Consider the following 24,522-nt stretch of genomic DNA (forward strand, 5'->3'; position numbering starts at 1 on the left):
TTTTTTGAGACAGAATCTTGCTCAGTTGGCCAGGCTGGAGTACAGTGGTGCAATCTTGGCTCCCTGCAACCTCCATCTCCTGGGCTTAATGAATTCTCCTGCCTCAGCCTCCAGAGTATCTGGGATTACAGGCATGTGTCCCCATGCCCAGCTAATTTTTGTATTCTTAGTAGAGATGGGATTTCACCATGTTGGCCAGGCTGGTCTCGAACTCCTGACCTCAGGTAATCCACCCACCTCAGCCTCCCAAAGTGCTGGGATTACAGGCGTGAGACACCCCGCCCACCCGAAAGTGAGACAGTGTTGCAAGATCTGGTGTCTGATGGGCAGACACACCCAGCACAGTTTCAACAAGCAATTTATCCCCTAGTGTGCAGGTCCTCCCCTGGTTCCTCATAGGCTGAGTACTGTGGGGTCACAATCTTCCCAGGTGTTGCCTATTGATTTTGGGGGAGGGGCTTTAGGTATTTTTCTAGGATTGTCTTACTGCATTTTGTGGAAGCCCACAATGCATTGCCATCGTAGTCAGCTCAGGGGCTCTTCCAAGTATTTGACTTACAACCTAAGTAGCTGAGCAGGCTGATACAGACAAAGAACAGACAAAGTGAGCTATTTTGCAGGCTAATAAACTTTCATCTTAGACTAAACTTCTTTGGTTCAAGCGAGGGCAACTAAGTGGGGAGGAGGGGGGTCCAACAAGCAGGCATTGCGCATCCAAGCAGGAGCCTAGCATATTCTATTTCTTGTATCCTTTGCTGACCTAAACCAGTTCAAAGCACTTTGTGTTAAAAATGGACCACTGTATACATTATTTCCTTCACCTGATTTCTTTCCTTCTCAATTAATTTTGATATAAAAATATGACAAGGCACATTATGTACAACATACACAATAGTCCTTCTTGGGGTGGAGTTCAGTGGGAATGTCTTCCCAACTGGGATGTTTTTAAATGACAGCATCCAACATCAACTGTAATGCAGAAGGATTTTCCTCCACACAAGTTTTTCTCCTTGGGTTAGGCATTGTGCGTTTACCAATCTAAATCAACTTCAAAGATAAATTCTGTGGGAAAAGCTCTTGTCTTTTCCACAGGTGTCCTCTATGCTAGAATGTTTGGCCTTTGACCTTGACTCACCACTGTTTCACAAGTAGTTTTCTGAAGTCATCAAAAGACTAACAGATCTGTGGAAGGGATGGGGCAGAACTGATCTGATCCTCATAGCATCTTCTTTTGTCTCATTGCAGATTTCACCATCATCTGTCCTGGGTATGTACCTTGAACTAACTCACTTTCTGAGAAACAAACTTGCTGGCTTTAATATATAGAAACCTTAATCTGGGTTCCTGTTAAACATATTGGGGGTGTGGTGAGAGCAAATGATTTTGCAAGTGTATAGCTATGAGCAGAGGGGCTGTAGAAATATGTGTGAACCAGAGAACCAACCAGGAGATTGTGAGCCAGTGTGTCTTCACCTGGAGTAGGAGAAGTGAGTGCAGCTCTCAGTGACTTATCCTGATGTTGGTGGTTCTAAAGAGTGGATTCTGGAGAATCTCAGCAGGGAAGAGGATGCCTTTCCAGGTAGGCAACAAGATTTCAGATGGGATCTAATAAAACAGCATTTCCAGGAACCTTCATGTTATACCTGCTGCTTGGGAGGGTGTAGAAAGAGAAAAAGAAAAAGTAAATATAAGCTGAGTTTGTTATTTACAGAGTTTAATGTCATCATGGTGAGAAGTACTATGTTTATGGGCGTTTGAGTATCCTGTCTTTTCGATCACCTCTTCTTGCTTTATTATTTAAAGATGATTTTTCTGAGAACACCTGCTCTTTTCTGCCTGTGCCACTGCAAAATCTCAGAGCCTTTGGTTTGAGATGCAGTTCTGTCACAGGCAGTTACTTAATCTTAGATATAAAATTCTTCTGTGGTTTGCCCAGATGCATAGGAAAAATGGATCCTTACCTTATGAACTGTTAGGTTTCATGGCAGCACATTCATTTGTCTGTCCTTGCTATTTACCTCTGGTATGAAGACATCTCCCTGGGCATGGAGGACAGAATGAAAATTCACTCTGGGCTCATTGCAAAAGCTCCAGTGTCTTGGAAAGGAGGGAGAAGCACAACCTTGAGCACATTGTCAGCATTCCATTTCTTCATTTGAATGAGAATATGCAGTTTTACCATCATTTGTGGAAGAGGCTTTCCTTTCCCCATTGTGTATTCTTGGTACCTTTGTTGAAGATCAGCCGACTCTGTATGTGTGCATTTAATTCTGGGCTCTCGATTCTATATCTGTGATACTTACGGGTGCCCTCATGCTAGAAGCAGGCTGTCTGAATTTCTCTGTTTTTTGTAGATTTCAATCTCATGAATGTGCTTCCTCTAACACTATTCTTTTTCAATGTTACCATGGTTATTTGAGGCACATAAAAATCCATTAAAGTCTTAGGATTAATTTTTCCATTTCTCCACAGGTGGCTGTTACCAGTTTGATAGCAGTTGTTGTGAGTCTAGATCATTTGTGTAGTATTGTGTGTTAGTCATGTTTAGTCTTCCGATCCATAAATACGGGAAGCCTTTCAACTTACTGGTACCTTCTTTACTTTCTAGAATCTTTATATTGGCAGCTGATTAGTTAGATTTAAGATGACTGATACAAATTTGTGATTTCTTTTTTTCTTTTTCTTTTTTTTGAGACAGAGTCTCACTCTGTCACCATACTGGGGTGCAGTGATGTGATCTCCGCTCACTGCCACCTCTGCCTCCCGGGTTCAAGTGAGTCTCCTGCCTTATCCTCCCGAGTAGCTGGGAGTACAGGCATGTGCCACCACATCCAGCTAATGTTTGTATTTTTAGTAGAGACGTGGTTTCACCATGTTAGCCGGGATGGTCTTGATCTCTTGACCTTGTGATCCACCCACCTCGGCCTCCCAAAGTGTTCTGATTACAGGCATGAGCCACTGTGCCCAGCCAAATTTGTGGTATCTTATACCAATATTTTGTATGTCTGAATGAATAGAGCTAGTTAACCAAAAATCACCCCGTACTCATGGACATTTGTTCGTGAATGTGTTTATTTCTATTGGTATACATTTCCTCATTTCAGTAGATCATGTATATTTGAACCTGGAAACTTATCCTAATGGCAGAAAGTGTTGAGAGTCACATCTCTCAGCTTCACTGGTGTAGGTTGCGCAGGCTGTGTGAGCTTGGCCTGTTTGAATGAAGCCTGATCTTTAGGGAATCTCCTGAGGAGAGTGACACAGAGCTGCTGAAGACCCTGATCACAGGGGCCCAAAAGGTTGTGCACACACCCTGGTTCCAGAAGAAGACTTACAAAGAGGAAATCATGGTTATTTTTAATTGTAGCATTTTAATATTTAATTTTTTAAATGACCTCTATGAAAAAGAAATTGTGATCAGCCCAGCGCGGTGGCTCACGCCTGTAATCCCAGCACTTTGGGAGGCCGAGGTGGGTGGATCGCGAGGTCAGGAGATGGAGACCATCCTGGCCAACACAATGAAACCTCATCTCTACTAAAAATACAAAAAAATTAACCAGGCGTGGTGGCAGGTGCCTGTAGTCCCAGCTACTTGGGAGGCTGAGGTAGGAGAATGGTGTGAACCCAGGAGGCAGAGCTTGCAGTGAGCCGAGATCGCACCTCTGCACTCCAGCACTCCAGTCTGGGGGACGGAGCGAGACTCCGTCTCAAGAAAACAAAAAAAGAATATGTCATCAATAGAATAGAGTAATTTGGGTAAAATTGAATCAAATTGAATCCATTTCACCAATAAATTAAGTAATTCTTTAAAACTGATGCTAGATGTAGTACCAGCATAACTGGGTCCTAGCGTACTTACATGGTCTTGAATATGTTAAGAAAATGCTGTTTGTTTTGAAGAGTTTCAAAACATTCGAGAGGGAGGAAGGCATTCTTCCATTGAACCTTAGTGTGTGCTTTAGTTCCATTTTGAGTTGACTGCTTTGTGTTGCTGCCTGATGCCTCTAGTACAAGGCCAAGGCCTCCATGTCTTAGATCTTTCCTGCTCCCCTCCTCTGCCATCCCTCTTCCACTCGGTGGAATAGCCCAGCATCAACGCAGTCCATGCTTGTTAATCAACCACCTCCGTACACCACATCCAGTAGCGCTCCCTGAGTGACTCACAGTCACCAATCACCGGTGCACTGATCTTTCCTGTGTCCTTCCAGGTTCTTCTGACGACAACCTGAGTTTAGTGTGCCTGCCACCAAGTGAAGTTGATGATTTGGATGATGATGATGATGCCCAGGTAAGACCATCTTTCTTTGTCTTCTAAGGAAATGTTGGTTTTCTGATGTGAGAAACAGACTCACCAGTCCAAACCCAAAGAATGGACTCAGGGAGCTGAACAACAGTGAAAGTGAAATTTTCCTTTTTTTTCTTCCTTTCTTTTCTTTTCTTTTTTTTTTTTTTTTTTGAGACAGAGTCTCACTCAGTTGCCCAGGCTGGAGTGCGGTGGTACAATCTCGGCTCCATCTCCTGGGCTCAATGAATTCTCCTGCCTCAGTCTCCTGAGTAGCTGGGATTACAGGCATGTGTCTCCATGCCCAGCTAATTTTTGTATTCTTAGTAGAGACGGGTTTTCAGCATGTTGGCCAGGCTGGTCTCGAACTCCTGACCTCAGGTAATCCGCCCACCTCGGCCTCCCAAAGTGCTGGGATTACAGGCGTGAGCCATCCCACCTGGCTGAAAGTGAGACTTTTAATGACAGTGTTGCAAGATCCGGTGTCTGATGGGCAGACACACCCAGCACAGTTTCCACAAGCAATTTATCTCCTAGTGTGCAGGCCCCTTCCCTGGTTCCTCATAGGTTGAGTATTGTGGGGTCACAATCTTCCCAGGTGTTGCCTACCGATTTTGGGGGAAGGGTTTTAGGTATTTTTCTAGGGTTGTCTTACTACATTGTGTTGCAGCCCACAATGCATTGCCATCCTAGTCAGCTCAGAGGCTCTTCAAGTATTTGACTTATGACATAAGTAGCTGGGCAGGCTGATAAGAACAGACAAAGTGAGCTATTTTGCAGGCTAATAAACTTTCGTCTTAGACTAAACTTCTTTGGTTGAAGTGAGGGCAACTAAGTGGGGAGGAGGGGGGTCCAACAAGCAGGCATTGCCCATCCAAGCAGGAGCCTGGCATATCTTATTTCTTGTATCCTTTGCTGACCTAGACCGGTTCAAGGCACTTTGTGTTAAAAGTGGACCACTGTATACATTATTTCCTTCACCTGATTTCTTTCCTTCTCAATTAATTTTGATATAAAAATATGACAGGGCACATTATGTATCACATACGCAATTCTCTTTGTGAGGATGGAGTTCAGTGGCACTTTCTTTTCACCTAAAGTATGACACACTAGGATGTTTTTGAAGGACAGCTGCCATCATCAACTATAAAGCAGGGACATTTTCCTCCACAGCAGTTTTTCTCCTTGGATTAGGCCTTGTACATTTACCAATCTAAATCAACCTCAAAGAAATTCTGTGGGAAAAGCTCTTGTCTTTTCCACTGTTGTCCTCTATGCTTTAATGTTTGGTCTTTGACCTTTGACTCAACCACGGTTTCACAACTAACAGATCTGTGTAAGAGGTGCAGCAGAATTGATCTGATCCTCATAGCATCTTCTTTTGTCTCATTGCAGATTTCACCATCACATGTCCAGGGTATGTACCTTGAACTCACTCACTTTCCGAGAAACAAACTTGCTGGCTTTGATATATAGAAACCTTAATCTGGGTTCCTGTTAAAAATATTGGGGGTGTGGTGAGAGCAAATGATTTTGCAAGTGTATAGCTATGAGCAGAGGGGCTGTAAAGTGTGTGTGAACCAGAGAACCAACCAGGAGATTTTGTGTGAGCCAGTGTGTCTTCACCTGGAGTAGGAGAAGTGAGTGCACCTCTCACTGACTTATCCTGATGTTGGTGGTTCTAAAGAGTGGATTCTGGAGAATCTCAGCAGGGAAGAGGATGCCTTTCCAGGTAGGTAAGAAGATTTCAGGTGGGATCTAATAATACAGCATTTCCAGAAGCCTACATGTTATACCTGCTGCTTGGCATGGTTAAGGAGGGGGTAGAAAGAGAATAAGAAAAAGTAAATATAAGTCAAGTTTGTTCTTTTTAAAGTTTAATGTCATCATGGCGAGAAGTGTCATGTTTATGGACTTTTGAGTATCCTGTGTTTTCTATCACCTCTTCTTTATTATTTAAAGATGATCTTTCTGAAAACACCTGCTCTTTTCTACCTCTGCCACTGCAAAATCTCAAAGCCTTTGGTTTAGGACAGAGTTCTGTCACAGGCAGTTACTTAATGCTGGAGACGGAATTCTTCTGTGATGTGCCCAGATGCATAGGAGAGATTAATCCTCACCTTATGAACTGTTAAGATTTCCTGGCAGCACACTCATTCGTCGGTTTTTCCTGCTTACCTCTGGTATCAAGAGCTCTTCCTAGGCTTGAAGGACAGAATGAAAATGCACTCTGGGCTCACTGCAAAGCCTCCAGTGTCTTGGAAATGGAGAGAGAAGCACAACCTTGAGCACACTCTCTGCATTCTATGTCTTTATTTGAATGAGAATATGCAGTTTTACCATCATTTGTTGAAGAGGCTGTCCTTTCCCCATTGTGTATTTTTGACACCTTTGTTGAAGATCAGTTTACTGTATATGTGTGCATTCAATTCTGGGCTCTCTATATCTGTGAAACTTATGAGTGCCCCCACGCTAGAACCATGCTGTCTGAATTTCTTTATTTTTATGTGTGTGGATTTCAATCTCATGAATGTGCATCCTCTAACACTATTTTTTTTAACAACATCATGGTTACTTGAGGCACATAAAATTCATTAAAATTGTAGGATTATCTTTTCCATTTCTGCACAGATGGCTGTTACCAGTTTGATAGTAATTGTTGTGAGTGTGTAGATCATGTGTGTAGTATTGTGTGTTAGTCAGGTTTGGTCTTCCTATCCATGAATACAGGATGCCTTTCCACTTATTGGTACCTTCTTTACTTCCTAGGATCTTCATGTTGACAGCTGATAAGTTAGATTTAACATGACTGATAAAAATTTTTGATTTCTTATACTAATATCTTGTATGTCTGAATGAATAGGCATCAAATAAATATACATATGTATATATAGAGAGAGATGGAGGTTCACTCTTCTTGCCCAGGCTGGAGTGCAATGGCATGATCTCAGCTCACTGCAACCTCTGCCTCCCAGGCTCAAGTGGTTCTCGCGCTCACCACCGCACCTATTTGTATTTTTAGTAGAGACAGGGTTTCACCATGTTGGACAGGCTGGTAGTGAACTCCTGACCTCAGGTCATCCACCCGCCTCAGTCTCCCAAAGTGCTGGGATTACAAATGTGAGCCAGAGTGCTTGGCCAAAAAATAATTTTTATATAAGCTAGTTAACCAAAATCATCCCCGTACTCATGGACATTTTTTCATGAATATGTTCGTTTCTATTGGTATACATTTCCTCATTTCAGTAGATCATGTATATTTGAACCTTTAAACTTATCCTCATGGCAGAAAGTGTTCAGAGTCACGTCTCTCAGCTTCACTGGTGTAGGTAGAGCAGGCTGTGTGAGATTGGCCTGTTTGAAGGAAGCCTGATTTTTAGGGAATCTCCTTAGGGAGAGTCACACAGGAGCTGCTGAAGGCCCTGATCACAGGGGCCCAAAAGGGTGTGTAGAAGTGGTTCCAGAAGAAGACTTACAAAGAGGAAATCATGACTATTTTTAATTGTAGCATTTTAAAACTTAATTTTTTAAATGACCTCTATGAAAAAGAATGTGTGACTAATAGAGTAATTTGGGTAAAATTGAGTCCATTTCACCAATAAAATATGCTTTTAATCAAGTAAGAAATCTTTTAAAACAGGTGCTTAAATGCGGTACCAGCATAATTGGATCCTAGTGTACTGACACGGTCATGAATACGTTAAGAAAATGCTGTTTGTTTCGAAGAGTTTCAAAACATTTGAGAGGGAGGAAGGCACTCTTCCATTGACCCTCCATTGACCCTCAGTGTGCATTTTAGTTCCATTTGGGGTTGACTGTTTTGTCTTACTGCATGATGCCTCTAGTACAAGGCCAAGGCCTCCATGTCTCGTGTTTCCAGCTCCCCTTCTCTGCCATCCCTCTTCCACTCAGGGGAATAGCCCAGCATCAACTCAGTCCATGCTATTTAATCAACCACCTCCATACACCACATCCAGCAAAGCTCTCTGAGTGACTCACAATCACCAACCACCAGTGCACTCATCTTTCCTCTGTGTCCTTCCAGCTTGGCCTGAGGATGGCCTGTTCTTACGATGCTCACCACGATACAAAGATGAAGATGATGATGATGATGATGATGATGCCTATGTAAGACCCCCCTATTTTATCTTCTACAGCAATGTTGTTTTCCTGATTCCTTTACTACTCAATTAATTTTGATATGAAAATCTGGCAGTGCACGTTATGTACACTGTACACTATTCTCTTTGTGGGGCTGGAATTCAGTAGGCGTGTCTTCCCAACTGATACATGGTACACTAGGGTGCTTTTAAATGACAGCATCCATTATCAACTGGAATGCTGAGGCATTTTCCACAATATCAGTTTTCCTCCTTGGATTAAGCAATGTGCATTTGAATATAAAATTAAAGTTAAATTCTGTGAATAAAGGTCTGGTTCTTCTATAGCTATCCTCTGTGCTAGTCTTTGGGGACTTTGATTTATGGTTCAATCGCTGTACTGCCTTCTAGTTTTTCATCATTGTCCAGAGAATAACAGATCTGTGTGAAGCGCACAGCAGAATCTGATTCTCATGTTTTCTTTTATATAATTGCAGATAAAAGCTTGGCTTAAAGAAAGAGGTATGTACCATGAAATAACTCACTTCCCGGGGGGAAAATCTTGCTAGCTTCAGTGTATAGAAACCGAGTCTGGGTTCCTGCTGGGAAAGAGGCTTGGGGTTCTCATGAAAGTGCATCTGCCAGTATAGAACTCTGGCCTGAGAAGCTGTAGGGAGGTTTGTCAACCCAGAAGAAAGATTAGGGGATCATGTATGAAGCAGCGTGGGGTGGGAGACCAGCCCATCATTCAGCTTCAGCTAAAGTGGGAGGAGTGGGTGAGTCACTCTGTCTAATGACTTTTCCTGGTGTTTTTGTTTCTAAAGACTTGACGGTGGAGAGTCTAAGTGATGAGGAAATTCATCCAGGTAGGGAACTACGTGCCAGGGAAAACCCAATGGGAAAAGGTTCCCAGGAGCCTCCAGGTTATCCCTGCTGCTTGTGAGGAGGGGCTGAAGGAGGGGGTATGAAATCAAAAGAAAATGGAAATATGTGTGAAGTCTGGCTTGTTGTTTCCAGAGTGTCTTGGCATCATAGTAAGAACTGTCTCTATGGGCTATGGGGGGTGCTGTGTTCATGAGAGATTCTCTTTGCAGTCCACCTGCTCTTTTCTGCCTGTGGAACATCAGATCCTTTGGTTTGGATTAGTCAGCACTCCTAGGGATTGTGCACAAGGGGTGTAGGCTTAAGCACTGGGTGTCATCTGTGATGAAGGGAATCTGGGGGACACAGCTCTCTCACAGGCATTTCCTGGAACCTAGAGAGACAGTTCTTCTGCTGTGTGCCAAGGGGAAATCGAGAATCACCCTCTGAACTTTCAGGACTTGTTAGTGTACATTCATGTTTCTGTACTTGCTGTGCACTCCTGGTTTAAAGGGATCTCCCAGGATGGATGGCGGAGTGAATATTCACTCTGGGCTCACTGGTAAAACTCCAGTCTCTTTTGAAGGGAGGAGGAATGTTTAACCTTGAGCACATTTCCAGCCTCCACTTCCCAACCCAATCACAGATTCTGAGATGAGGGTTCTTTCTCCACAGTTCTTTAATTTTTGGGGATGCCAAGAGTTCCTTCCCACAAAAGATAGTATCACACTATTTCCTGTCTTCAAAAATTTGGTTTCAGTTTTGTTCTCTAAGTTGATATTCATCTCTTAACTTGTAGACTTTTTCTTTCTCCTTTTCTTCTTTTTTTTTTTTTTTTTGAGATGGAGTCTCGTTCTATCACCCAGGCTGGAGTGCAGTGGCGTGATCTCGGCTCACTGCAAGCTCTGCCTCCCAGTTTCACGCCATTCTTCTGCCCCAGCCTCTTCAGTAGCTGGATCTACAGGCGCCTGCCAGGACACTTGGCTAATTTTTTGTATTTTTGGTAGAGACAGGGTTTCACCATGTTGGCCAGGCAGGTCACGAACTCTTGACCTCAGGTGATCCGCCCACCTCAAACTCCCGAAGTGCTTGGATTATAGGCATGAGCCACTGTGCCTGGCCAGAGTTATTTTTAATATAATGTGGCTATCTCAAGTAATGGTGCTTTGAGTATTTTTCTCAATGGTTTTGGAATAGCACCAGCACGCACTTTTGGAGTAGACTGTTAGAAGGGGGCATATCTTTCATTATCATAAATAATGCCAAACTTTTCCAAAATGATGACACTAACTCATGCTGCTGTAACAGCATATGTGAGTAGCTGTTTCGCCAAATCCTCATGGACTCTTAGTTTTATCTCTTTCTAAAAATTCCATCACTGGTTAGTCTTTCATTTGTATGACATATTACTTAAAATCTTTACCAAAAAGAAACGTTGTTTGACTCTAATGATGCAGCCAGTAGGTTTGTTTACACCACCTCACCACAGACACGTAAGTAACGCACTGCGCCGACATTCCAACAGTTACGACTTTACTAGGCAAAAGGAAATTTTCAGCTTTGCTATAATCTTACAAGACCACTGTCATACATGTTGTCTGTCATTGACTAAAATGTCATTCTGCCACATATGACTGTAGTTAATAAGCAGGTGCTTAAGTTATAAGAATGAAAATAATAACAAATACGAATTGAGCATCAGATATTATATGGGCATTTCTCTATGTTGCTTCCTTGAAGTGTCACAATCACTTTGAGACAGAATTCGTTTTGTTATAGTCATTATACAGATGAGGAAAGTGAGTCTCAGTTAAGTAAATTACTTAAGAGAGACACCAAGATCCGTATCTCTTTAATACCAAAGGTGAATCTAGAAACTAACATGCTACACCCCCTGTAGTGGCAAAGTAGACTTAACCATAAAGTGAAATTTGCGTCCACAGCTGGGTGTGTGAGCTTAGTGAGGCTGGTGTTCCCCATTGCTCCATGGCTCAGAAATTGGTCTTGCTGAAACTTGGATGGAGAAGCTCTTGTTTCAGGGTGTGAAAAGTTACTGAGTTACATGAGTGCAATTGAAGGATTATGCCTCCATAGAGTATCAAAGAGAATCACCCAGAGCAATACTCTGTCTCAAAAAAAAAAATTGCCCATCTAATAGGTTAAAAATTAGATACAGTCAACCACACTAGGTCTTACTGCGTAAAAAAAAATGTACTTTTAGACAGTAATAGGAAAGAAGAAAAAAATTAAAATAGTTGATGTGTTCTATGTGGGACTGTGGAATAAACTGCTTTTAAATAGAATTTTGTATGAAGTTCTTTAGGCAATAAGTAAAAATGGAAGGGAAACCTGATGGCAGAGAGCAGCCAGGACCACAGTTGTCTGTGGATGCAGAGTCTGTGGTGGAGCCTGGAATGCACCAAAGACCACGAGTCCCGGCGGGCGGGCAGTTCAGTGACAGCACCACTGATTGTCTGACTGGCAGGCACCCCAGTAGCACATGGAGGCCTAAGATGAGTCTGGGCCATGGCAGGTCTCCATTGAGGGGATCGTGGAAGATGTGAAAAGCATCCTGGAGGGGGAGGTAGCCCTACAGCTTAGCAGTCCAGTTTCCCTCACTGGTCTGACTTGGTATGGCATAGAGGGGCTCACACAGCAGCCCCCAGTATCCTCCCACTTCCCTAAAGGTTTAAACACACCATGATGTGTACCAGTTTCTTAAAGAGCACAATAGCACGTTACTGAAAAATCAAAATTGCAAAGAAGTGGCCTCATTTCCTCAGGGAGCAGGAGGTGGTGAGGCTCCACTGGGGAAATGCTCAAGGCTAAAGAAAGAAGAAGTCTGAGGACGAGTGGAAAGCACGTCGTACCCTACAAGAGCAATCTGGGGGTGTGGTGCTGGGGAGGGGAGAGGGCCAGGGCCACAGAGCCTGTGCAGGGATTCAGAACTAGAGGGCTCCTCAAAACAGACACAGGAGATGGTCTGTAAGGACCTGTTCCACTCCAGTGAGGGCATGAGGGGCAGGGAGGGAGGAAAGCAGCCCCACATAGGAGGATGCCGAGGGTGAGGAAGCAGGTCTCAGGAGAGCTAGGTTTCAGTCCAAGCAAGAAAGGAAAGAATGTTCCAGATAGTGGCTAAGGCCCTGGGGCCTCCAGAGGGCTTGGAAAAAAGGTTTCAGCAGATGGAGTAAGAAAAGGAGTATTCAGGGTCTTGAGAGGGAGGTAAGCTGAGCTTCTTGCAGCCCCTGATGCAAACAGGGATGAAGGACATAGTGAGATTAGTCCTGATTCTGAGGCAGACAGCAGTGAGGAGGCTGCGAGTTTGGGAAAGGGAGGGAAGGACCTGGCTGGGAGAAGGCAGGGTTCTGGACCCTCTACAGTCCTGCCAGGGTAGGTCAGAGCCCAGAGAAGCCCAGGGCTCCCTCTTGACACCTGCACAAACAGGCGTACCCCTGGTCAGGGGGTGCTCTGTAGACTGCTGTGGAGTAAGGGAGAAGCTTCTCCTGGGCATAGGACCCCAGGCACCTGCAGGATGAAGGGCTCCAGGCTCCCTCAGATGCCTGCTGATGCATCTCCTCTGAGGGGCTGTAAAGTGGCTTTTTGGGTACCCACAATGTGCAAGGCACTTACTTTCAGTATGATGCACCTGGCACTGCCAAAGTCATACTCACTTATGATAGGCACAATTACTATCCCCACTTTAGAGCTAGGAGAACTGAGGCACGGAGCAGTTAATCAGCTTGCCCCAGGCTCCATAGGTAAACAGTCAGTGTAGAGCTGGGGTCTCAACACAGCAGGCTACCTCCACAGTGTGGGCTTATAGCCACTAGCTGTCCCACTACCCTTGTCCAGCCTCAGCTGTCTGTGGTGGCAGCTTGTGTGTTTGGGCCACAAGTGAACAACCAGTTGCCTCTTCCAGGCTGGCTCCCATAGCTTTCCTGGCAGCAGCTTGTTAAATCCCAGAAGCTGATAATGTTGTGGTAAATGGGCCTTGGAGAATGGAGGCAATAATTTGGTGCTCAGGAGTTCTAGGTCACAACATAGGCTGTATTCCTGGCCCTCCCCTTGTAACAGAGGCACCTCCATCCCTGGCTGATGAGTTCCCACATCTCTAATTTCTCCTCAGCCTGGACTGCAGAGGCGGGAGCCCAGGAGATGCTGGCGTGGTGGCTGCTTAGTGGGATGATGTCACAGTGCACAAAGCTGGGAGCCTGCTCTCACTGAAAACGGATTGTCTCTTCTTCATCCAGGGTGAAGGCCTTCCGAGGAGCTGACCGGGGTGCTGACCCAAAGGACAGGCCAGCACATGCTGCAGGGCCCCCAGCTTTGTCCCTGGAGGTCTCAGTTCTCTCTATGTTCTGAGGAAAACTAACACCAAGGCCACCTCCCACCCATCCCCAGCACTGGGTTTGGCCTGTACCATCCAGGACCTGGTGCTTCTGGGCCTGGCATTTCACCTTTGGCAAGAGAGTGAGAAGAGATGTGACTGTGCTCCAAGAACAGAAAGTGCCATTCCAACTTGAAATAAAGAGACTGAGTGCATTGATTCAGGTGCGGAGGTGGCTGATCAGGTCTGACCCAATGAGGGGCTCAGGGTTTCCACTCAATGACATCAATGGCGATCTGGGTCGCCTGCCATAAAGTCTCGCCCTCATAAGCCTTGCTGTCAGAGTCCTCCTCCAGGACATGGAAGGTATGCACGTGGGCCTGCACAACCTTGCAGCCCTCAGGGGCCTCTGGCAGTGTGGTGAGGGCCTTGGGGGCCTTTAGGCACACCCTGCCCATGGATGAGTGTAGCAGCCTCAGGAGCAGGCTGATGGCTTGTGTGTCCAGGGACACATACTTCTCGGCAGGCCACCAACACAGAATTTCTAACAGCCTGTGGGGGCCTCCTCATACTCCCTCGCACCCCAGCCCTCTTTTGACCCTCGTGCCTGCAGTCTCAGGGGAGGTGCCACCCTGTCCCCCTGCTGCAGGGATTCCCTGATACATTCATGCAGCGAGACACTGAGGCAAGAGCTGCATTTCCCACCTCAGCACTCTTTTGGGCCAGGTAATTCTCAACTTGGGGCCAAAGCTCCCCTGCTGTGACCTTTGGGTCTGGAGCAGCAAACAGAGCAAAGCCTTGTCCTCAGGAGCTCTAATTGTGGATGACACAGAAAGTGATGGCAAGGATGGTGGTCACAGTGGACACGGGAGGATGCAGGGAGGCTGGGGAGGCCGCAGTTTCAGAGAGAAAGCTCTCTCCTGGAAAGCCACTCTCCAGGTCCCACAGAAAGGCACCTCTGTGCAAACCTGGGAAAATGATGGGGCTGGGATGGGTCCTGGGAACATGCATTTCCACAGACCACCCAGGGTCTGGTTCGGGGCCACACTTGGAGAAATACTCACCCAGGCCTCTAGTGAGACTCTCAGAAGAAAGAGAAGCCAGGACTTAGGGAAGGCAAGAGGGCCCCCCCAGCAAGGGGACATGACCACAGCCAAGGCAGGGATTCTGGGGGTTGGTGACCGACCCATCTTCACAATGAGGGGCCCAGTGTGGGAACACCCCCCAACCACAGCAAGCTCTGAGTCTTTGTGCTCCCCCAGTTTTGAGGCCAGGATGTAGACTGTGATCCTGTGTGGCCTGGGGTGAGAGACAAGACACTGCGCCTCCGTTTCCTCACCTGTGGAGGCAGACATCGCCTCGCTGGAGGGTTTTCTAAATGTGAGGTTTGGAGACAATGCCTGGCACACAGGAGGCTCTTGGTGACCACTGAGTGTCAGGATTATCACCAGTGCTTTTCCTGTTCTCACCTTCCTCATGGGGAGGAGGTGCCAGACCCTCTCCTGCATCCTCCTGCAGGCAGGGGCCAGCGGGTCCAGGATGAGCTCCCGGAGCTGCTCCTTCCTCTGCAGCTTCCCCACCAGTGGGTGGATCAGACCCTTGCTAATGACACCGTGGGCCCCTGCATGATAGGAAAGGACACTGAGGGTGGACCGGCCACACCCCCTCCCATGCTGGTTGGCCTCAGGGCTCAGGAAGGATTTTGCAGAGCAACTGGGTGGGTTTGAAAAGAGAACTTGCAAGTTCCCTGTCACCCCCCGAAGCTGCTTGGCCAGGGGCCTGAGAAGCCAGCAGGAGGCTATGGGTGAAGCCATGTCAGGGGCTGAGAGGGCAGGTGCAGAGGACCCAGGAAGGGCCAGCCTTTGGTTGCTGGCATCTCAGGGGACATCTGTCATAGCAGGGAACACTGGCCTGAGAGGCAGCAGCCACCCCTGGGAGATCCGGCAGCTCACCTGCGGGGCCCAGGCACACCAGGAGACCCTCCGCTCTTCCCTACCACTGCCCCAGAGTAGAGGAGCCAAGAAAGCCCCCCCGCCTTTCCCATCCGAAATATTTCAAAGGGGTTGGAGACTCATGCCTGGTCTGACCAGCCCTTGAGAAGAGCTTGGGTTTGACTCTGAGATGGAAGGCCTAGAGCGTAGGCCGGTGTCTCACACACCAAAAAGAGCTGTGCCCCAACTAAAGGTGACGGGAAGCCATAGGCTTTGGCCAAGGGGTCTTGAAGGGACCTGGGGCTCTGTGGGAAGGGGGGCTCCATATGGCACAGCTGGGGTGCAGGTACTGGGAGAAGTACAATGAGGCAAGCCTCCTCCATAAACAGGCCCCACCACGCAGGCTCCTCCCAGCTGGAGCTGGAAGCCTGGGAGGGAAGTGGTTGGTCCAGCCCAGAGAGCCTGTGGGGCAGGTAAGGGTGGAGAGCGTTTATGGAATGTGGAGGCCTGTGGAGGAGACAAGCCCGAGGGGTGAGGAGGAACATCAACCCCCTAGGGCCTGGGCAGACACTAGCTTTCACTAAAGAGTTACTGTTTTGTCCATCATGAACTTCTTTGAATTAAATTTTCTTTTCTTTGTTTTTTTTTTTTTGAGATGGGGTCTCACTCTGTCACCCAGGCTGGAGTGCAGTGGCATGAACTCAGCTCACTGTGACCTCCACCTCCCAAGTTCAAGCGATTCTTCTACCTCAGCCTCCCAAGTAGCTGGGATTACAGATGCACACCACAATGCCAGGCTAATTTTTTTATTTGTAAAGATGGCATTTCGCCATGTTGGCCAGGCTGATCTCGATCTCCTGACCTCAAGGGATCCACCCGCCCCGGCCTCCCAAAGTGCTGGGATTATAGGCATGAGCCCGTAATTAGCCCATGACCGGCCTAATTTTTATTTTTAAATATCATATTAAAATATTACTAACCTTGATTCCTGAGATCTCTGACCCCTCTTAAATTTGGCACCAAGGCCAGCATCTCACTGGCCTCCCCCCAGTCCCCTGGGTAGGGCAGGAATGGAGGCAGGGACAGGATGTCCACAGAGGATGGTGGCTGTTGTCCCCACAGGGCACCCAGGCTCCTCCTTTCTCTCCTCCGCTCCCCCTCCCGCTGAGTATGTGCCGCCTCCACGCTCTTTCCCGCACTGGGCAGGGCCACCTCCCCAAGCACCAGGTGGTGGGCTCCAGCTGATGTTGTGGGGGCCTTCTCTGGGTCTCTGGGTCACTAGACCTTAAACCACAGTGCCCTGAGTCTCTGGCCCAGGTCTGAGGATCCTCCATGAGCTTTGGAGATGAACAAGGCCTCTGCTTTAACAGGAATAAATCCTGTTTATCAAAGCCTGTAAAGGCCAGACATTCCTTTCTGTGTTAGGGGTCCTGAAGAGTTGTTTCAGAGTGAATGAATGACTGTCACCTCCTCAGTGACCCTGCCACTCTGACAGATGAGTAGTCACTTGTCATCTTGTTCACTTGGACTTCAACAATGATGTAATTTGATTTAAAAAATCATTCTATTCATGATTTGAAATGGAAATAAAAAATAAAATTACTATCATTTCAACCACTAAGCAAGTACAGTAGAAATCTATGACATTTGGGAAGAATCATTTGTGTACAGTAGCACCTTTCTCCTGATTTTAATGTGAACCACCACCAGCTGGTTTTGGGGTTTTTTTTTGTTTGTTTGTTTGTTTTTTAGATGGAGTCTTGCTCTGTCACCCAGGCTGGAGTGCAGTGGCGCGATCTCAGCTCACTACAAGCTCTGCCTCTCAGGTTCATGCCATTCTCCTGCCTCAGCCTCCCAAGTAGCTGGGACTACAGGCGCCTGCCACCACGCCTGGCTAATTTTTTGTATTTTTTAGTAGAGACAGGGTTTCACCGTGTTAACCAGGATGGTCTCGATCTCCTGACCTCATGATCTGCCTGCCTTGGCCTCCCAAAGCGTTGGGATTACAGGCGTGAGCCACCGCACCCAGCCCCACTACCAGCCGTTTTAAGACTATCTCTCATTTAACTGAATAAGAGGTCAGCAGCAAGGTTATGGAGTTACCGATGTTTTTCACTGTGATTCATTTTAATGTATAATTGATTTAACCACGAATGTAAAAAGTGTGCTTTTCTCCTTTATATATTTTAATAATAAATTGGATTTTTAAAAAATGCGGCCGGGTGCAGTGGAGCACACTTGTAATCCCAGCACTTTGGGAGGCCAAGATGGGCGGATCACCTGAGATCAAGAGTTCAAGACCAGCCTGGCCAACATAGTGAAACCCTGTCTCTACTAAAAATACAAAAAAAAAATTAGCCAAGCATGGTGGCACTTGCCTGTAGTTCCAGCTACTCAGGGAGGCTGCGGCAGGAGAATTGCTTGAACTCAGGAGGCAGAGGTTGCAGTGAGCCAAGATTATACCACTGCACTCCAACCTGGGCGACAGTGGGAGACTGCCTAAAAAAGAAAAAAAAATCATCCTGCTTTGATAAGAGATGGAAGTCTATTCTGGACAAGGCCTGGTGCCGTCACCACTGCTGTCCCTCACACTGCAGTCCCTGGAGGGAGAGGAGGGAGTCTCCTTGGGGCCGACATGGAGTCTCTGGGGCACGAGGGAGGCTCCTGGGGGGAGGATGACAGGTCTGTTCACTTGTGGACTGGACACAATTCCTTACTGTAGGCTGCCCTCTGGATGTGAATTCTAGATCCACAGGTAATTAGCAGCAGACATTCCTCTAAGATTATGTCTGTCTGTAGTTGTGTTGGTTTGAAAAGTGTTTTGGTCATTTGAGTCTTCATACTTAGTAAACAAACAAAAACTGGAAAAAAATTCTGAATTTCTAAAGCGGTATCAGTGGTGTAGATACATTCTAACATCAACAAAGTAAGAGACAGGCCAGCATCTGGGGGGCCAGCAGGTTTTGTCCTACTTCCCCGCCTGCCTGTGTCGCTGTGAGAAGCATCGCTGGTTCAGGCATACAGTAATAGCCTTGTCCTCAAGCTGGGGCCCAGAGATGTGAAGAATCCCTGCGTTTTCAGAGGCATCTTTGGTTCCAAAGGAGCAGCTGGGGACGCTGGAGCCCTGGTGCTTATTTGAATGTGAGAGGTAGCTCAGGAGATGCTGGGGAGGGCTCCCTGGCTTCTGCCATCTCCAGCGTGTCCCACGGTCACCAACACTGAAGCCACTGCTCAGGGTGCAGGGGAGTCTGGCAGATGCTCCCGGGGTTGCAGAGAGGGAGGGCAGCCGAGTCAGCACAGGCTGGAGAGGGAACCTGCAGACACAGACAGTCGCTGGGCTGGGTCAAGGACCAGGGTAAAGATTCTCAGGGCCAGACCCAGAAGAGGTGAAAAGAGCAGAGCCTGGGGGCTGCCCTGGGTTTCTGAGGCCTGTCCCTACCTGTGCAGTGAGAGAGGGGTATGAGGAGGAAAGGAATCCAGGCTGTGGTGGACACAGTCCCTGACCCTCACAATGGGGCTGGGCTGTCCCAGGCTTGTCTAGTTTCCCTCCTGCCCCCAGGGAAAAGAAGGGGCTGTTCATGCAAATTTACTCCCCGCCTCCTGGATCCCTCAGACCCTGTGTGATAGCTGATTCGGGAGCCTGAGAGGGGACCTCAGGACAGAGGAGGCTGAGGGAGGGGCTGCTCTGAGTGCAAGCCCAGCAGCATTGTGCAGGGAGCAGCTGTTGGGAACACACACAGGACCCTGCCAGGCCTTGAGAGCACCAGGCCACTGGGACAGCTCTGACTCTGCCAACTGGAAGCCAGTGGGGCTCACACCTGTAATCCCAGCATTTTGGGAGGTCGAAGTGGGTAGATCACCTGAGGTCAGGAGTTAGAGACCAGTCTGAACAACATGGTGAAACCCCATCTCTACTGAAATACCAGAATTATCCAGGTGTGGTGGCAAGCACCTGTAATCTCAGCTACTCGGGAGACTGAGGAGAATCGCCTGAACCCAGGAGGCAGAGGTTGCAGTGAGAGGAGATCACGCCATTGCACTCCAGCCTGGGCAACAAGAGCGAAACTCCCTCTCAAAAAACAAAGGAGCTTGGCTGAGCGTGGTGGCTCACACCTGTAGTTGCAGCACTTTGGGAGGCCAAGATGGGTGGATCACGAGGTCAGGAGTTCCAGACCAGCCTGACCAACATGGTGAAACCCCTTCTGTACTAAAAATACAAAAATTATCTGGGCTTGGTGGTGCACGCCTGTAATCCCAGCTACTCAGGAGACTGAGGCAGGAGAATCTCTTGATCTCTTGATCCTGGGAGTCTGAGGTTGCAGTGAGCTGAGATCGCACCATTGCACTCCAGCCTGCACAACAGAGTGAGACTCTGTTTAAAAAAAAAAAAAAAGGAACTCAAAGTATCACTTGAGTACTAACCTGGTTTCCTTCATCTGTTGCAACTTGCTTGTGCACCTGGTTCAAGACCCTCTGCACTCACCTGGCCTCTCCTCCATCATGAACAGTCTCACTGCTGACTGGCATGTGTGGCCTGCACAGCCACCAACCCAGTGGACACACACAGCACAGAAAATGAGGACTGGGAGAAACACAGTGTATGATTAGTGGTGGTTTTCACCAATAGGATAACTTTTCTCCAGTCTTCTATAAATGATTATATTTTGACATAGGAATATTAAATAGAATAGAATGCTTTTCCTAGAACTGATCCCTGTCCTCTCAATTAAAGTTGGCTTTCCATCAAGCACGAATCTCCTACAGCAGATGGACGCAGCAGCGGCATATGTAGACCCACGGATTTGGAAGATGTAAAGAAGATAGTGTCAATTTAGCTGGACTTCAAATAGGGCAGGAGGATAGAAGGAATGCTACGATTGAATCACCGCATAGAGATAGAGCCATATGTAGACTATTCGTGTTACATTAGATGGCCTTTAGCTACAAGGCCAAGAACTCTGTTTCTCATTCATGTCCTGCTTTTTCTTTCCTTTTTCTCTTTTTTTGGTCACGCTTCTTCTGCCAAAGAGGATAGAACAGCAGCAGCTCTCTTCCTGCTTGACAACCAATGCCGCCATTCACTCCAGCCACTGCCCAAGTCAAGTAAACTCTGCGAGTAATTCATGAGCAGCACCACTAATGTCCTGAGAGTGACTCTGTGTCCTCCTAACTCCCCAAGGCCTGTTGGAGAAGTCTTCTACTGACAGAAGAGGAGAACCCAGATTTTGCCAATAGGAGGTTGGTTGTCTTATTTGAAAATGTGGCTAAAGAAGTTGATATTCTAGATTATCAACAATGCTCTGCAGGCTCTGGAAGCAGATGCATTCCCTCTAGGTGGTGGGGGCTTGTGTGTATGGGTCTTGGAGGGTGTCTGGGTATGAATGTAAGTGGGAGAACTGTGCTCTCTGCCAAAGCTCCAGTGTCCTGGGAAAGGAGAGAGAAGCATGGCCTTGAGCACATTTCAAGCCTCCTTGCCTTACCCTAATCATGGATTCTGGGATGAGGCTTCTTCCCTAGTTCTCTCAATTTTATGAAGCCAAGAATTCCTCCTCAAAAAGACACAGTGTTTGTAATTCCAGCACTTTGGGAGGTTGAGGCAGGTGGATCACCTGAGGTCAGGAGTTGGTGACTAGTTTGGCCAACATGGCAAAACCCTATCTCTACTAAAAATACAAAATTAGCCATGTGTGGTGGTGCCTGTCTGTAATCCCAGTTACTCAGGAGGCTGAGGCAGGAGAATTGCTTGAACCCGGGAGTTGGAGGTTGTGGTGAGTCAAGATTGCGCCATTGAACTCCAGCCTGAGCGACAAGAGCAAAACTCCATCTCAAAAAAAAAAAAAAAAAAAAAAAAAAAACTTTTTTTTTTTTTTTTTTTACGAAGTCTCGCTCTATTGCCCAGACTGGAGTGCAGTGGTGCAATCTTGGCTCACTGCAACCTCTGCCTCCTGGGTTCAGGCAATTCTCCTATCTCAGCCTCCTGAGTAGCTGGGATTACAGGCGAGCATCACCACGCATGGCTAATTTTTGTATTTCTAGTAGAGATGGGGTTTCACCATGTTGGTCAGGCTGTTCTCGAACTCCTGACCTTGTGATCCACTCACCAGCCTCTCAAAGTGCTGGGATTACAGTCATAAGCCACTACCAGTCCTGCATACTTTTACTTCTTCCAAAATCAGGTTTCAGTTGATGCTATCTAAATTTATATTTAGAACTTAAATTCTAGGCCGGGCGCGGTGGCTCAAGCCTGTAATCCCAGCACTTTGGGAGGCCGAGACGGGCGGATCACGAGGTCAGGAGATCGAGACCATCCTGGCTAACATGGTGAAACCCTGTCTCTACTAAAAAATACAAAAAAAACTAGCCGGGCGAGGTGGCGGGCGCCTGTAGTCCCAGCTACTCGGGAGGCTGAGGCAGGAGAATGGCGTAAACCCGGGAGGCGGAGCTTGCAGTGAGCTGAGATCCGGCCACTGCACTCCAGCCTGGGAGACAGAGCGAAACTCCGCCTCAAAAAAAAAAAAAAAAAAAAAAAAAAAGAACTTAAATTCTAGACTATTACTCTTGGATCAAGAAGAAATAAGCGAGAAATGATACATGATACTGTGTGTTGATAGGCACATAACTTAGTCTACATTACAGAGGACACTTCTATCTTTAAAGGATGTTCATCTCTGACCAGGCAATATTAAACCATCAAGTCCAAATATAACCAGACCATTAGCCTTCCCTTTTTTTGTTGTTGTTGTTGTTGTTGTTGTTTTGAGACAGAGTCTTGCTCTGTCGCCCAGGCTGGAGTGCAGTGGTGTGATCTCAGCTCACTGCAAGCTCCACCTTCAGAGTTCATGCCATTCTCCTGCCTCAGCCTCCCTAGTAGCTGGGACTCCAGGTGTCTGCCACCATGCCCGGCTACTTTTTTTGTATTATTAGTAGAGACAGGGTTTCACCATGTTAGCCAAGATGGTCTTAATTTCCTGACCTCATGATCCGCCTGTCTCGGCCTCCTAAAGTGCTGGGATTACAGGCATGAGCCACCGTGCCCAGCCAGCCTTCCTTTAAACCCAGCACTTACCTGTCGGAGCAGATTGCAGAGGAAAACTGGGATTATTAGGCTATATATATGTATATATATATATATATACACACACACACATACGTATATATCTTTTTTTTTTTTCCAGATGGAGTCTCGCTCTGTCACCCAGGCTGGAGTGCAGGGGCGCAAAATCTCAGCTCACTGCAACCTCCGTCTTCTGAGTTCAAGCGATTCTCCCTGCCTCAGCCTCCCATGTAGCTGGGATTACAGGCACGCACTACCACGCCCAGCTAATTTTTGTATTTTTTGTACAGACAGGGTTTCACCATGTTGGCGCCAGGCTGGTCTTGAACTCCTGATCCCAGGTGATCCACCCGCCTCGGCCTCCCAAAGTGCTGAGATTACATGCGTGAGCCACCGTACCCATCCCCAAAATCACATTTAATCTGGAGGAAATCTCTCAGCATCTGGCCAGGGCCAGGGCAGCTGCAGCACAGTGTAGTTGCAGGGCAGGTGGGGAGGGGCACAGGCTCCAGTGCAGGATAAGCTCAGCAAAGGTATGGGGGCAATCAAATTCTATTAAAATGCAATGTATTCCCACGGAACATGAAAGAAATTTAAACCATAATGAGGGACATTTTATATTTGCATTTACTTAAAGCAACTTCCTTGACTTTTTTCCAAAGAGCTTTAGAAGCAAGGAAGAACCTATTTCAACAATAGCATCAACAAGACATGATGGAGATTCTCCTGTCCCACAGCTGAATTTCTCTGTCCCAACCTTGCGATGCTTGACCTCTTTTGTATCCTCCTAGGAAGGAAACCAGGCACTCACTCTGACACTGTCCCTCAAGCAAACCTCTGGTTTCTCCTTCTATTTTTACAGGATTTCCTGAACAGAGCACATGAAAAAATGACTTGGCTAAGTGATAAGAACTCATTTTTCACATGAAGATGTCATTTGTGATTCTAAGCCACATTATCTGAAGGTAAATATTAAACCCCAATAAGAAGTTGGAGTGATTGTCCCCCAAATCTGCCTGCAGGCTCCTCCTCAGTTTCCTATGGAACTGGGTGTAGTATGTGGCTGGACCAGGGTCTCACTGCAAAGGAGGAAGCCCTACCCCACTCTCCATGCTAAAGACAGGTTGTGGAAGTTGAATTCTGAAGCCTTTCCTAGAAAAGGCTTGTGAAGGAGGGAAGTGGCGAGAGTGAAGTATCAAGACCCTACCAAATGCCACGAGGAAATAGGCCTATAAAGAGGTGACATTTATTAGTAAATTAGGTTGTAACTGACACACTAGCAGGGATTCTCAGAGTTTATCTTTTTAGAACACAACATTTTCCCTGGTGCATAGGAAAGTATTTTTCCAGGTTAAATACCTGGCATGCAATAAATTATGCATTTAAAGCTTGCAGTTTGGGCTGGGTGTGGTGGCTCATGACTGGGTGCAGTGGCTCACGCCTGTAATCATAGCACTTTGGAAGGTGGGGGCAGGTGGATCATGAGGTCAGGAATTCCAGACCAGCCTGGCCAACATAGCAAAACTCTTTCTCTACTAAAAACACAAAACTTAGCCATGGTGGCATGCACCTATAATCCCAGCTACTTGGGAGGCTGAGGCAGGAGAATCACTTGAATCTGGGAGGTGGATGTTGCAATGAACCAAGATCGTGCCATGCCGTTGTACTCCAGCTTGGGCAACAGAGTGGGACTTAGTCTCAAAAAAAAAAAAAAGAAGCTTGCCATTTGTTTAAATGCCTATAATCATACTGCAATGGTGATTGGGTTTTTTTTTTTTTTTTTTTTTTTTTGAGACGGAGTCTGGCTCTGTCGCCCAGGCTGGAGTGCAGTGGTGCGATCTAGGCTCACTGCAAGCTCCACCTCCCAGGTTCGAGCCATTCTCCTGCCTCAGCCTCCCGAGTAGCTGGGACTACAGGCGCCCGCCACCACACTCGGCTAATTTTTTGTATTTTTAGTAGAGACGAGG

At 46.9% G+C, this 24,522-nt stretch overlaps 1 protein-coding gene across 2 annotated transcripts in view; it reads left to right on the plus strand.

The window, feature by feature from the left end:
• LOC126929527 (aspartate-rich protein 1-like) overlaps window positions 1–24,522 on the plus strand; it is a 38,957-nt gene that overhangs the window by 11,713 nt on the left and 2,722 nt on the right. The window contains exons 5-14 of one of the 2 annotated variants that reach the window (XR_007717194.1): window positions 1,246–1,267; window positions 2,473–2,502; window positions 4,209–4,288; window positions 5,678–5,699; window positions 8,328–8,410; window positions 8,880–8,904; window positions 9,207–9,248; window positions 13,494–13,936; window positions 20,530–20,739; window positions 23,418–23,520. Coding sequence is in view for 1 of the 2 variants with exons in the window: in XM_050745967.1 (XP_050601924.1) it covers window positions 1,246–1,267; window positions 2,473–2,502; window positions 4,209–4,288; window positions 5,678–5,699; window positions 8,328–8,410; window positions 8,880–8,904; window positions 9,207–9,248; window positions 13,494–13,498 (309 nt within the window). In the remaining variant the exon portion in view is untranslated. Of the gene's footprint in view, window positions 1–1,245; window positions 1,268–2,472; window positions 2,503–4,208; window positions 4,289–5,677; window positions 5,700–8,327; window positions 8,411–8,879; window positions 8,905–9,206; window positions 9,249–13,493; window positions 15,008–20,529; window positions 20,740–23,417; window positions 23,521–24,522 lie in introns of those variants that run through there. The other variant, XM_050745967.1, reaches the window with a different exon arrangement.

Source organism: Macaca thibetana, chromosome 10 (assembly GCF_024542745.1).
Source record: "Macaca thibetana thibetana isolate TM-01 chromosome 10, ASM2454274v1, whole genome shotgun sequence".
Taxonomy (NCBI): domain Eukaryota; kingdom Metazoa; phylum Chordata; class Mammalia; order Primates; family Cercopithecidae; genus Macaca; species Macaca thibetana.